Source organism: Varroa destructor, unplaced genomic scaffold (genome assembly GCF_002443255.2).
Source record: "Varroa destructor unplaced genomic scaffold, Vdes_3.0 BEIS01000002.1, whole genome shotgun sequence".
In the NCBI taxonomy this organism is placed as follows: Eukaryota; Metazoa; Arthropoda; class Arachnida; order Mesostigmata; family Varroidae; genus Varroa; species Varroa destructor.
The window spans coordinates 55042034-55057033 of record NW_019211455.1 but is presented as its reverse complement, the minus strand read 5'-3'; the positions used below and the strand labels follow the sequence as shown (position 1 = coordinate 55057033).

Genomic DNA, 15000 nt, shown 5'->3' with positions numbered 1-15000 from the left:
TCTTTCTTTCTTTCTCTATCTATCTATCTATCTCTCTTTCTTTCTTTCTCTCTCCCACACACACAAACACACACACACACACACACACACATATATATATATATATATTATTAGACAGTTGTTAAGTGTCAAATGCTGGTTAGGCATGTCACCAAATCAGCGGCAGGCAATATTATGAAGTTCTTGTTGTCACATAAGAACAGGACTGTCAGGACTGTGCAGATTTTTTTGATTTTTTACATAGTAGAGAGTATCGAATAAAATCTGTTGTCTATATTCTGGTTCATTTGATGGCTATATTCAATTTAAACTAACCCTTGTCGAGCCGGATGAAAAACTAGCATTGTCGAGCTATCTTTGACATTGAGTGTCAGTTTGGATGATTATTTACCCTGTTTTTCATTCTAAATCTATTAGATTACAGTATACAAATTAATAAGACTTATATATATATTATACGCATTATAGATACAACTATAGCTATTGCTGTATCTATAATGCCTGCCAGTCTGGTTACGTCCGTGAGCGGCTTATCGCAAAAATCGTGGTTTAATTATGCACACCTAACCTAGTTAGCCAACTACAAGTTATCTAGAACAGTAAATGTATAGAAACTATAAACATACGATTTGTATATTATTTTTCATATATAAAAATCAATTAAATTAATGAATGACACTTTGGGCTGTTTGCCCAATTCGGTTAATTCGATTTCTGCCGTATCATTCAGTTGTACTGCCCACGGTGGGTCGCGCATTAGACACCGAATTACGTCGACCGGCTGAAAATAGGGCGTTCTACACCTGACGACAGTTGTGCGTGTGTAACGTTCGTCTGTTTCATATATTGCTTAAGCACTGAGCACAATTATAGTAGCTCCTACGAAAAGCCATTGTAGCAGAGACTCGCAGTGGAGAGATCTCCGCACGCGTCGGACGAAACAGACAGACAGAACTCAGGAGACGCAGCCATTTCCTGCTTAGGATCGGTTTTGCGCACCAAACTTTGAAACCTACAGTAGGATATTCGCTATCTTATATACCTGAAGTAGGACACATTCTAGGGACTGGAGTTATATTCGACTGCTGATTTGTTTTTAGCTAGACATTGATCTGGGTGGAACAGGTTATCGATATAACAGCCACCAGGCTGATAACGAACGATTGGGACGACTCTGTGTGGAGGCAAGCGACGATATGTCTTAACGCGGTGCGTCCCATATCTGAACCCGTTCGGGAGTACACTTGGCTCGGATCTACACGTCGATATTCCATCGCATATGTTACTGGCGGTAATGACTGCTTGAATGTTTTCTACAATGTCGACTCAATCTCTCTTTCCCCCCATATACGTACGCTTGTTTTGGATTTTCTGTTGCTATCGCCAGTTCGTTGTATCGGAACAACATAACACGACATTGCTTAGCGGCAATGCGCTGAGCCTATGGCGACACCCGTCCTATCCATATGTACACACGTCCCCGTCATGTGACTTCACCACGGCTGGTTGTGACCTGCGCGATCCGTCGTTTGTTGTCTATTCTTTGAGTTTATCGCGCGGAACTGTCGCACGGCAAAATGTACTAAACGACACCGCCAGCTGTCAAAGGGTCACAGGACGGATTCAGATGCTACACTTTTTGTCCGTTCCATTTGGCAGTACCTGACGTATTCGTATGGCATTGTAACTAGCTCCAGATCTCTGGCTCTATTCTCTTTACGGTCTACAGTCGCCTGCTGCGGTGTATGCCATCCGATTATAATATGAATTACGTTGCTGTTTGCTTACGTTCTAATCGATGTCTGTGCCGATTCTATGGATGATTCCATTTACTCGTTGATGCCGCCATGGCCTGTGGTTTTTAGATGTGATACAGCCGAAGGTGGCAGTCCAATTGGTTCTATTATTTCGGTGTTGCAATAAGTTAATCAACGTCCCACCTCTGAAGCGCGCTCCGGTGTTCCATTTTTCGTGGAATTTGCAAAAACGTTGCGATAATGACTAAGCAAAATAGATATATCCGTAGTTAAGAAATTGAGATCGGAGAGACGTTCAATAATTGAGTAGATTTTTAAAACGGATAAAAAATAAGATGAAGAAGTAACTCTTACATATATATATATATATATATATATATATATATGGTAAACTCGAGCACGCGCATATGTGTACTAGTAGCAGTATACTGTAATCTAATAGATTTAGAATGAAAAACAGGGTAAATAATCATCCAAACTGACACTCAATGTCAAACGATAGCTCGACAATGCTAGTTTTTCATCCGGCTCGACAAGGGTTAGTTTAAATTGAATATAGCCATCAAATGAACCAGAATATAGACAACAGATTTTATTCGATACTCTCTACTATGTAAAAAATCAAAAAAATCTGCACAGTCCTGACAGTCCTGACAGTCCTGTTCTTATGTGACAACAAGAACTTCATAATATTGCCTGCCGCTGATTTGGTGACATGCCTAACCAGCATTTGACACTTAACAACTGTCTAATAATATATATATATATATATGTGTGTGTGTGTGTGTGTGTGTGTTTGTGTGTGTGGGAGAGAGAAAGAAAGAAAGAGAGATAGATAGATAGATAGAGAAAGAAAGAAAGAAAGAGAGAGAGAGAGATAATAAGAAAATGATTTCGGTAAGCGTCCATTTTGCTGCACATGGTAGGGAGCAAGTGCTCTATTTGGATTCTATTTGGGGGTGATTTGTCGCTAATGTGACTCAACGATGTCTGCTAAGAAGTTCCCTCCTGTTTTCCGTTTAATGACTACGTTCCTTAGGTTTACCTGCATACTTATATGCAAGACAATGCTCTTCATGCGGTTTGTAGAGGGGCAAATGCATCTGTATCTTTTTTGACTAACCACTTAATTTATGTAGAATATTATGCTGGCGTTAAGATCAGTCAGAAGCCACTAACGTACACACAGATACACCCCTCAAACACTTCTACAACTCTGTCGTACGTCTGCTGCGTTCAACAATGCTGGCTCTATTCAGAAAACTAGGTTTACGATCGGAAACGACTTACGATAAACTACCCTTACGCATTTCGCTTAAACTATCTACGCTAAGCAATCGAAGACTTGCTCCTCGCATGATGACTATTACAAGGTTAGATGCTAACTGATTAGCATTCCACTAAGCCATTTACTTCCGTCAGGCATCGCACCTAGCAATGCCTTATCTCCACGACAATGACCAACCTTCTCTCTAGGTCTACCGCAGGTTGTTCTCAAGAAGTCACCGCAGGTCTTTGATATTCCCATATTATCTCTCTATATAAATGGAACAGAGCTAATAGTGAAATGGAAAAAGTCCATGCGTACGCAGATGTATAACTATATATGAATAGAGCTCACATAAAGGAGAGAGCCGTAGTGTATATAGGGGCGGTGTTCACGTGCCGATTTGCTTCACTCACTAGCTTCCCGTCCAGCCATCATTAGTCCATCATTTTTCTGTGCGTCGACTAGAAGCGAACACTGGACTAGTGCTAAAACTCAGTCCGCCACCGCTCGGGTTCCCACACTATTCTAAACATTCCCCCCAACCCAAACGACTGGCAGTTTTTCTCCGTTACTCGTCGCCACGGCTGGTCCCCGACCCCACAGGTCCCTTTGTCTCTTCCCCATAATGCCTTGTTCATGATAGTGCACAGACTCTAGTTAGCTACCGGGTCCCCGTTTCGGCTATCTCCTGGCCAAAAAGTGGGCTGACGCGGTCCTCCCAAAGATCCACCCGCACATCGATTTTCGCTCTTTATATTTCTCCTGTTCGTTTCTCATGGCGTTCAGTTAGCGAGCCTTCTATGCCTGGGCTAGATAAAGGCCGGCCGCTGTTCTGGAACGGTTGACAAAAAGGACAAAGCTGGAGGGTCCTGTTTCCAATCGGCGAGTCTGCAGCAGGCGCGACGAACGGGTACTCTGTTGAGCATAGTCTTGACGCGTATCCGACCACATGCTGGTGCAAATCCGGCCGCACAGTCTCTCTCACCCTTTCATCGCGATTAAAAAGCCACAATATTGCGTTTTACAGTCTCTTCAATCCGTAATCCTTCCTGTTACAGCCGGCTTTGAAGGATCGTGCTGGGTCTACAAAGAAACCGCTGAAGATGCATAATTCCGGATTTTATAAGCAGATATAGTTCAGGTAACACTCTTAGTTAGCTGGTGTACTTGAGGTTCGCGCAAAAGCATGCAAGATGACGGCTGTCTCTACATCTTTCTGTTCAGGCCATGCGATGATAAGCAAGTGATTTCTGTCTACAGACACGAACGATTTATATACTGTAGATGACTTATTTGCAAAGAATACCTGACAAAACGTTTCCGTACATGTGGACATTGATTCTGATTTAATCTGTCAGATAAAAGTGTCTGATTGTCATATGAGAGAAACTATAATCTCAATTAGGGCGCTCTCAATTCTAGTTGAAATTTTTTTTTCACAGCTATTGTAACAATGAAATTTACCTTTTCAGAATAGACTGGCAAATTTTTCGTATTAGGCCACTTTGCAGAAGTGGCCTAATACGAAAAATTACTTGAGCCTTCTTCCTAAAGCTTTTCACCTCGTATAACGGCTGTTAGCACTTAGAATTGTCTTTGTCAAGCTGACACAAGGTAAACGAACGAAGCTAAGCTGAAACGTATTGATAACGGCGCCATACTCAACGTCTTTTCGTCGATATGCCTGATCAGCTGCCCCTGTTCACGACACACGACGAACGGTACTCACTCGGAATTAGAATGAATCCTAGGCTACTGTGCGAAGGGCTATACGTGCCCTGAACGAGTCAATTAAAATTAATGAATTGATAAAGTCAAAAATGCGCACTTGGATTCACTGTGGGTGATGGTGGCTCCGTGTCCGATAAGCGGACCTGTTGCATCCATTTCTCCCAACTAAACAGTTTATGTAGGTAAAACAACCATTAGACGGGGCAATGCCCAGCGTATTATCGTATTCTATATACTAGAGCTGTAATGGCGTAGATAAAAGCATTATTCGAAAGAAAAAAACAAACAAAAATAGGGATTGTGTTGAACGCTTAGGCGATGAAACGCTACAATCAATAACGCTTAGCAAATCTGCTATTTGCTTCGTGATAAATCTATTTCGATAATGGAGTCTTCTGCTGTTTTTGGATTGCACAGTTGCCCTTGCGAATCATCGAACAATTTGATCAATTCCACAAGACATGACGCGCTAATTCATCCTTGCAAATCGCTGACTAAAATTTTTCGATATACCGCGCGTTACGTGCCCGGCAAAAATTAAAAGGGGAAAAGTTCACAGCGGTCAAATGTTACAGATCCATTAGATCGAGATTTGCCTGGATAAAGAAAGATTCACATACATTTATATGTCCGAGTCATAGAATATACGATGTCAAGCTCCCAGAGAATATTTGAATCGAAACAACATTGAAGCCGTGGACTTTCTGATCAGCCTGCAAAAAAATATCGTGATAAGTTATCACGGTCTTCCCATTCAAACAGGCAACGCGAATAAGTCTTGGGTTCGAATCTAGAACTGTGACATATCCTTCAAGTTGGAAATCATTTGTTTCATTCAACATTGATTTGTGGATTATTTAGTAATGTTTGTGTCTGTTCTTGCTACTGAATTAGCACAATTAGCCTACAATTACCATAAATATCTCGTATGATACCTTGCGACGCAAATAAAAGTTCAATTATAGCTTCTTCTAAAAAGTAGTAATCTGATTTAGCTTAAGACTGGTTGGTAATCTGTCATTTTATTATATAGTAAATCAAAAAAACAATGTGTGTAATAATATGTACATACAGAAGCCTCCAAACAATTTACATTTTATGCAGCTGTAAGTTTCACCTGCCTTCGACGATATATAGGCAGATGTACTTATCGCTGAAGAACTGTTAATCTTGTGAAAACTAATTAACTTGCTAACAAAAATATTTTCTATAGCAACTGAAAAAAAAGGCGTAACCATGCCTTTTTTTTCGCCATTATTTGTCCGTATTCACGCGAATCTTTATTTGCCATCGTTTGCCGAAAAGAAATCTAACATACAGCCTAACTTCAGCGTCGTTTACCCCATTTAGATCTAGCTGACTTAAATTAAAAAAAACTTATTCCTATCTACTAATGGATAGAGCCTACTTAAGTACAAAGACTCAAATTTTCATCATCTTTTTTACTCTGCTTTTTACCCGTTTGTTAGTAAGTTCTAAATCCAGCCTATTGCAGCTGTAAGCGTGGGCAACACATTGCCCTACCTTCGTTTCTCCATTCCCTAAGCGTAACGCGACTATCTACTCGACGTTAGAAAGCGAAGCCCCATCGTTGTTTTTACAAAGAACAGTAGCTCCAAACAAGACGGCTGGACGACAGATGGTGTTCCGCACCAAACAGACCACTCCCTATGCAGAGGGCTTCGTTCAGTGGGAGCACATGGTCTCCATGCCCGCTTTTAGTTCGTTGTAGATGCTACTGCCTCGATTTGGCTTGCTGGTACTTGCGGTTGTTGTGACCGACTGCGATGCCATCCCCAGTGGCGCTCCGTTTCTCCGACTGGGGGTTACCCTCTCCATTTCGCCCTCTCCCTCGGGGGGTTTCGTAGAGGCGGAGTCTATCGAGGTGTATGCGCCGGTATAAAAACAGGGAACACTTCAAGTATCAGTAGTACATTCGTGCATCGCTCCCTGGATACTTACAAACAAGCAAACGAAAGAAAGAACGAACGAAAATCACGTTGCATTGGATATTTTCTCTGCTGAATTGTTGTCGCTGTTTGATCATTATATCGAACCTATTTTACGACGATCACGATGCCGAAGGCGTTTTTGATCAAGAAGAAGCACGAGGCCATGATTGCCGCCCAGTTGACGGGTGTCAAACGGCCATGGCAAGACGAAATGTGCTTGCCCGAGGATCTCTCCAGATCCTCTTGTTCGCCAGCTCTTTCTGTGTCGCCTGCCCCTTCGGACTGTTCAGCGACCGTACCAGGTATGTACCGCGGCGACCTATTAAGCTGTTTATTATTCGTAGCGAAACATCCTGTGGATATCCCGAGCCGTATATGATTAGCTTTTTCCCGTTTAATTGCTGAATTGGTGCAAACCAATAGGTATCTGTGTCGCCAAACTGAGCTTAACCAGTCCTATCTAGCAGTAATTTACAGTTTTTTTTTTTTTTTTTTTTTTTTTCGAACTAATTTTTCCGTATCTGCAGCAACACTAACTTTATGTATTTTCTTTATCTTTGCAGATCTGACAATGCCCTACGATTTGACAATGAAGCGTCCCCGTGAATCTTCCAAGTCTCCTGAACGCGTCGCGTCACCTGAACACATTGAGACGCCTGAAACGAAACAAACCATCGTTGCACCCACTCCAATATTTCCTGTTGGCGCGATTCCTATGCCATACGCCATGCATCCCTACTATTACTCGCTGTTACCTCATATGACACCTTTTACCACCGCGCAACTTGTTGCTGGGCAGCCCTCAATGGTTCACCCCGTTCCTCTTGGCCTACAAGTCGCAGCTACCTCACAAGCATCGGTTGCTTTGCCACAACAGCACGGGGATGTTGCTGTTGTCCCATCCTGGACTCAGCCCTCGGAATCGTCGTATAGCAGCTCCGACGAGTCGCCTAAATCAACATCTGAACCGAGCTCACCTGTGCGCCCTTCATCCGCATCGTCCGCGACGTCCACGTCGTCTTCTTCATCAATGCCGTGCTCGTCGTCATCGACTAGCAAAGGCGCCTATCTGTGCAAGTACTGCCCGAAGTCCTATGTGTCACTTGGCGCTTTGAAGATGCACCATCGCACGCACACGCTTCCATGCCGCTGCAACATCTGTGGCAAGGCGTTCTCTCGACCATGGCTTCTGCAGGGACATATCAGGACGCACACAGGGGAAAAGCCATTTGAATGCGAACACTGCCATCGCGCATTCGCCGATCGCTCCAATCTTCGAGCGCACCTCCAAACCCATCAGGAGGTGAAAAAGTATTCGTGTACCAAATGCTCGAAGACTTTTTCCCGAGCGTCTCTCCTTCACAAGCATCAAGACTCTGGAGCATGCTGTCAGCAGGGTAATTCGGTGGCAGTGATGCGTCCATCTCCCCAGTCTAGCCCGGCGGCGGCCGTGTTTGCTTTTTAAATCCCCCCCCCCCCCAGCAACAATGGCGGAAAGGGGAAAAAGGGGGAATCTGACAAAAAACAATTATCTTTACCTAAACACTTTGAGGTCGTTGCCGACGGATGAGAACTGGAGGAGCTTCAGTGACACTTGCGGTCCATGAGTAGCTCTCGGACTTGTGATATAAATCTTACGCGTTATTATCCAGTGGTTCTATGTCTAGTCTAGTTAACAGGTGACAAAAGATGTGTGGATCGAGTTGCTATTGCCACATCCTCGTCCCGTGATTGACATAATGGTCAAGTAAAATCCGTGTAAAACTATGCCATCGTATAGCTACGAATTGCCATCATGCTTGATGAACCTCACATAGCGGAAACGTTGACACTGGCGTAACTTTATATAAAGTTGTACATAGTTTGTAAATAGATATATAATATAATTTGATACAATAATATGTTAAGTTATACGAATGAAAGAAGGAACGATGAAAAAATCGAACGATACAGAAATGAGAAGAAAAAAGGGAAATAAAAACAAATACAAAATGATCACTTTTATGGTTACAAAGTGGTCACGATACCATTAACCTATGCGTGTTTCTTTTTGGAGAATATGAATAGATATTTCTAGATTACGTTAATTGTAGGAAAAAATTACAGGTTATTATTTTTTTTTAAATGAAAACAAGCCCAATGACGTTTGCTATTACAGTGTTAGTTTGTGTTCTATTTCAATATAGTTGTGTGCAGTTGGGGTATTTCTATTCTAAGCTGAGAAAGTCGTGCTGGCCTGAGGTCGAGTCCGAGCGTGCTCGATATACGTGGTTTTTAATTACATTTTATATACAATAGGGTCAACGGAAAATATGTTTTGTGATGGAGGATTAGGTTCAATAAATGTTTCACCTTCCGTTACACCCTTTGAACGTTCTTTCAATACTGAACTGGGATTATGCCAGTAAATTTAGCGGGCGAACGTGTTACTATTGTACCGTTGTGTGAAGTCAGGATTTTGTCTAATAAACCTTAGAAAGAGAAAACCAGCATAGACAGAGAAAAAGATCGACCGGCGAGCCTTTATTTACTCGAATCTAGCCCCTAACTGATTCCTGACTGCCTCTGCTAACCTGCTGCCTTAGCTAAAATAATATGTTGCAGATGTCCTATTATAATCGTGTATCACACATCTACCTTTTCGTAACCATGCTTTCCGATGTACATTTCAATATAAAGCAGAAACTTGTCAATGGCAATGTAATTGCCTAATGGCTACCTACTTCGCCTGTTTAAATGAATTTTCATAGAACTCAATCTTCATTTGTTTCTTCTAGCGCATACATAGGTTGGCCCTCCGCACCTGTTGTGTCTGATAATAAAGCAAGTCATACAAAAAACTTGGTCATACTTTTCTGTGGTCAAATGATTGTTCTTTTGTACGTTGGTCTTGAAAAGTGCCTTGGGGTTTATTTAGCGTCAGGAAGATGTACACAGCTATCAGGTGCGTGTTATTATTTCCGTCACCATCACCTTTATGATTATCATACAATTTCCCACGAGGAATATAAACATCCGTAACCTATATCAGTGACTGTGACCTTAATCTATAGAAAATTGAGCAAAGTATTTTTTTAACCTATTTATGCTACCTGAATTTACAAAACGATATACTTCTCGTAATTTACTTCTATTCGTTAACCTCCTGACACCATTAAGCACGTAGTACTTTTGCTACTATAATTCGCCGGAGCAGAAATTTGCAATTCATGAGGAATCGGATCGATCTCGACTGCGGCATCAATCCTATCGGGCTTATGCGGCCCATCGATGAGGTTTACCGTACCCACAACTTTCTGCGCCTATTAACAGAACATCGTCGTTGCCCATATCTTCTTCCGTGCCAGGCGCGACATCGGGGCTGTGGGGCCAGCACCTCGTTGATCTTCTAGACGTCTCATTCTGTTTAAAATTGACGAGGGAAACATGGCGCCGATGCTGCCGTCCCATCTCCATTTCGTTGTGTTTTTCGACACGACAAAAGCAGCTGTGGAATTAGAAGCAAAACCAGCAATGTGACGATGTCGGCGCACTGGAATTCAACGCTGACCTCTGACCAGGAGGCGGAGCAGCCGCGGATCCAGCAGAGCTTCAACGGAACAAAATGACGCTATTGCATGCACCCACAGAGACTCATCTACCAGAAGCGGTTTGCAGAGCGACATTTGTCTCAAATAGGATCCTGATCTAGATTTCAGATTCCTGGCCGCTCTAAGCACCAGGCAAATGAGGCCGCATGGAAGTGCAGGACTCGTGAAACGGGCGGCAGATCGGCTAGTTCCAAAGCAGGAAGCAGAACAAAATATCACAAATTATTCGATACTTCTAGCTCTCCCAGAGCAGCTAAAGGGGAACCTTTGCGTTTTCAGGTGACGCGATCGTTGCTCAGGGATTTACGCAGTACAATATGCTTGCATCTACGATATGCTATGCCACATAGCTCTGGCCCGGAAGAGAGACTACAAACGTATATCGAATAGCAGTGGAATATCAAGAAGTAAACTAGAGCAGATCCGATATGATTGAATCCAGCAGTCCGAAGGTTAGAAAATGTACGTTTACGCTATAAAACAAGTGTTAATATTTTAGTTCACACACATTTCATACATATTCAAAGAAAGATTGTTTGTTTAGGGGCAGTAGTGTATCCAAGAGGTACGTACTAGATAATGATCAATTGTGTGTTTAATGCCAGCAGCGGCTGCGACGCTTGATTTAATAGCTAGGACGAATCCGAAACAAACTGTTACCTCTTAGAACTTCAAAACTCATCCTCTATAGTTTCCGAACACACTTTTGTGCTTTTATACGTTTTGTATTTTTTGCCTAGCTACCTCGCAACTGTCTTCTACGGCGGACCTTAGCACCGCGCCATTTTGGCGTTGCCCAAAGAATCTGTTTGAACGAGGCCTTGAGAGACCTAGAAGAAAAAGGCATGATAGCCTGGTCTTTCCTGGAGTATTGCACTGTGTCCACGATTTTGCGTAAGCCTAAAGGAGATAAATGAGCAAATACTAAGTTACCACTGTATTACTACCACGAAAACACATAGCCAAACGTTAACCTCAATAAACTCAAATAGAGCATATAATTCTATCATGTTTTTCATGTCTTACATCCGGTACTTAAGCCGTTAGGCTTTACTTCAGACAAGACGCTCCTGGACCGAATCAGTTGGTGTTTACGCCCGGAAGTTCACACATAATTTCATCATGAATGATTTCATATATCTCTCTTATTAGCTCTCGAAGGGTTCGAGATAGACCTGTAACAGACGGACAAACAGATTATACCATAGAAAATATATAAGAAATATGAACTATGTATTATATTGTATAGTTTGTGGGTTATCTCTTTATTGCGAGCTAGCTTCCTATTTATATAAATAAAAATCTACGTTCACACACAAACGTGTCATTTTCATCTAACTAAGAGCCTTTTTGACTAGCCCGTAAACGTAACCAAGCGTAGCATCGATTTAAGATGCTGTGCTCTCTATCCACCAGAATCCACAGTTCTACGACGTGAAAAAGCTGCAGTAGATACACGAGTAGATCGTAGAATGCAGACGCACACCCCCTGCGCAACAGGTAGTGCCAGACTCATGCCATTCAACAGGTAGCAATCGAAGAAGCCGGTGCCTTAACGACTGCATACGCCCTAAGGTGGATATCGACTTTGATTTTTTCAGCAGCCGTCGGCCGTTGTAATCAAAATCGCGACGAAATCGCCCAGCTACCGCCGCCGCTGCTAGTGGACGTTTCGCGTTTGGATTTACATGCATTTCTTCTTCTCTTGCCTTTGCTATTTGAGCGACCATCTGCTCGCGCAGCGACACGAGCCGCTATAGCCGCCGGCATAGTTTGAGCCGCTCTGAACGTACGCGTCTGAGTCCCGCAGCCGCCACAGCAGCAGAGTTAAGCATCGTACCGCGTTCGGAGACCGTAACGCATTGGCATGCAGACGCCATATGTGACTTTGGCGCGTACCGATGAGCCGGTTGGAGCACCCATTCTCGGCGAATCTGTGACGAGTAAAGGGGATCGACCTCTCATTGTAATGCAGCACTGCCAATTGCCAACATCGCTACTGCGGTTATGTAGCTCGTTGTGCAGGAGTTGCGCGCAAGCTGTCTGAGTGCGGCTTGGCAATAAGCCTGATATAGAAGGCGCAGATATTCGGCTCGAGAACGGGGCCGCTGTTACTGTTAAAACCTTCACGCTGCTTTGTTATAGGGTACAGATGGGCAGACGAGAGTTAAAGGCCGACGGGGCCAAAGGCTACGGTTATATAACAGTACGTAATAGACGGATGGACGGGTCTGCGGAGAAGTAAGGGATCACCATGAGATTCTTCGATACAGGCACAGATATCCACCTTTATTACTGTGCCGCCCCCCTTCGGCACACGACACCAGCTGGTCTTCGACAAGTGCATAGCACTATTAGCCAATGAAAGAAAACATTCCCAGTAAACAAACGAAGTTTCTACTCTCAACATACTGCAAGACTTTACTGACGGGTTCGTCAAGTAACGCGCAGCCGCCGGGATCGTTGGAGAATGACACCGCGATTGAACGGCGAAAAGCTGACAAAGACCTCAGTCCTTCGAGGCTACCGAAACTTTTGAATGCTAAGACGGGGGATGTGCCGTATTTCAGTAAAAGACAGGGAGACGGCGCAGATTAAAATGTAGCATCTTATCCTATTTCCTGCGTATCAAAAACGACCAATAGCAGAAGTTGCAAGGAGAAGGATATTGATAAGGCAAATAATCTGTCTGTCGTTTTTTCGGATCATTTCAGCGAACGATCGAGGAGGGAAAACGACGTCGATAAGGAAAGCACCACGGATCGCTGATGCGTTCGCAGGTGTATGGCTTTCAAACATGGACGGCTGCCAGTCAAGTGTAATCGATGAAACCGGAAATCGATTCTGCCCAACTGCGATAAAATGACTGATACAATGGCACTATCATACGTTCATAATTTGAGTGAGGGGTCGTGTGTCTCAGATTTACAAGAATGGTTTTATAAAAAAAACATGTATGCTTAAATAGGAGATATATTTTTTCTACTAGGAAGTTTTGCATTATACGAGGTGACTAGAATCGCTGAAGAGTCCGTTCATCCGTATGCAAGAAATCCCAGTTGGCATAAGTTACACACATCTGCACCGAAGGGATGGCTGACCTTTGATAGGGTAACAGGTTGTTTCCAAAGGGGCTGAAGCTATGTCCTAAGGCCATCCGGTTATTATGATGTACCGTAGTACAATATAGAAGCGTAATTCAGCAGGTATTTTATGCAGAGCGCGTTTTTTACTGATCGAACATTACCGATGCATAATATCGAATGATAATATTGTCAAAATATAATTTATAGTTCAACTACAGTTCTATAGGTTTGGTAAGGGTATTAACTTACCCATCTATATTATTATCTACAAAATGGGCAAGACGCAGTGCTCGAACTAGCTCTTGTAAGAGTCGGTTCCAAGATTTACGTGACGTTCGTATGTTAATTATTCAACTCGATAGTACTACCGTCATCTGATTATACATATAACAAGGTTATACAAATATGTGTTGTCAGACAGGTCCAATCATAACCTCAATCCTGACCCTAAGCAACATCCGCCACCGTGACACCAGGCGCTCAACGAAATCGACTGCATACACACAGACACACACACACACACACACACACACACACACACACACACACACACACACACACACACACACACACACACACACACACACACACACACACACACACACACACACACACACACACACACCGTTTTCCGTATGCGTAACTTCTCAGATAAAATGCTGCCCGTTTTCTTGTTAGGGCCGATTTCAGCTCTGCACCTTCAGAAAGCCGTACACTCCGGCATGGCAAGATTCGACAGCAGGTGCGTACCCGTTAGTCTATTTGAATTTCCCGCGTTGTCATAGGGCTTGCCACACAACGCATCGGGTAAGCGGACGATAACGGTGTTCCAGCTCGGAATTCGGAATTCCGTGCGGGAGCACCGCGGTACTCGCAGTGTCAACGGTACGGAGTCCGCGCGGATCAGCTATCTAAACGGCGCACCGGTGGCTTCTGGATCGCTCTGCTACCTGCTGCCATAACATCAGACTATTACGACGTTGGCTGGATGTCGAATGGGTATACAACCAGTGCAAACGATATTACCCTGTCTGCAGTCTTGCCGTTGTTGAACGACAGGTCAACTAATCAACGAGAGAGAAGCTAACGGCAAGTTACGGGACGGTGATCCGTGCCCCCTTCTGATATCGCGATGAAGCTGCGCGGCAGTGATGGATACAGCCGTTCTGCAGCGTACCGTAGTTGTTGCTGTTGCTATTGTTGATCTATTTCATTTCCTTCATGTTTTTTCCTCCGGAATGGTGTGCGCTTCTATGGGACGTTTTGTACTGTTCTGGCATTTCTTGGCCGTCCGGCAGAGACATGATCCGAAGGAGAGGTCGACCATTGATCGGGTCGGTGGGTCGTTGCCATCAGGTTCCATCGCAGCCGTCACCGTTGACGCCACAGCTGCGGCCGCTTATTAGCGTGATTCTTTGCGCCAGTCTTCGAAAGCAGGGCAGAAAAATGCGGAGATGATGAAACCCTTCGGGGAACAGCCTGTAAGTGTCGATGCGAGGTGCTCATGATGAATCGCTCGAGGAGAGAGGGAAAGTGTAAAAGCGAAATGGATGCCTGTGGCTATTCCCATACGGTATTTTCTCTCTCTCTCTCTCTCTCTCTCTCTCTCTCTCT

The 15000-nt window shown here is 43.6% G+C and overlaps 2 protein-coding genes across 2 annotated transcripts in view; one reads left to right on the top strand and one right to left on the bottom strand.

The window, feature by feature from the left end:
* LOC111243804 (uncharacterized) overlaps positions 1 to 8760 on the top strand; it is a 24252-nt gene extending 15492 nt beyond the window's left edge. Inside the window, exons 3-4 of the mRNA XM_086978612.1 lie at positions 6808 to 7012; positions 7274 to 8760. Coding sequence (XP_086834738.1) covers positions 6808 to 7012; positions 7274 to 8175 — 1107 coding nt within the window. The 3' untranslated portion in view covers positions 8176 to 8760. The remainder of the gene's footprint in view (positions 1 to 6807; positions 7013 to 7273) is intronic.
* Positions 1 to 15000, bottom strand: part of LOC111243648 (uncharacterized) — a 56837-nt gene that overhangs the window by 28973 nt on the left and 12864 nt on the right. The gene's annotated exons all lie outside the window — the stretch shown is intronic.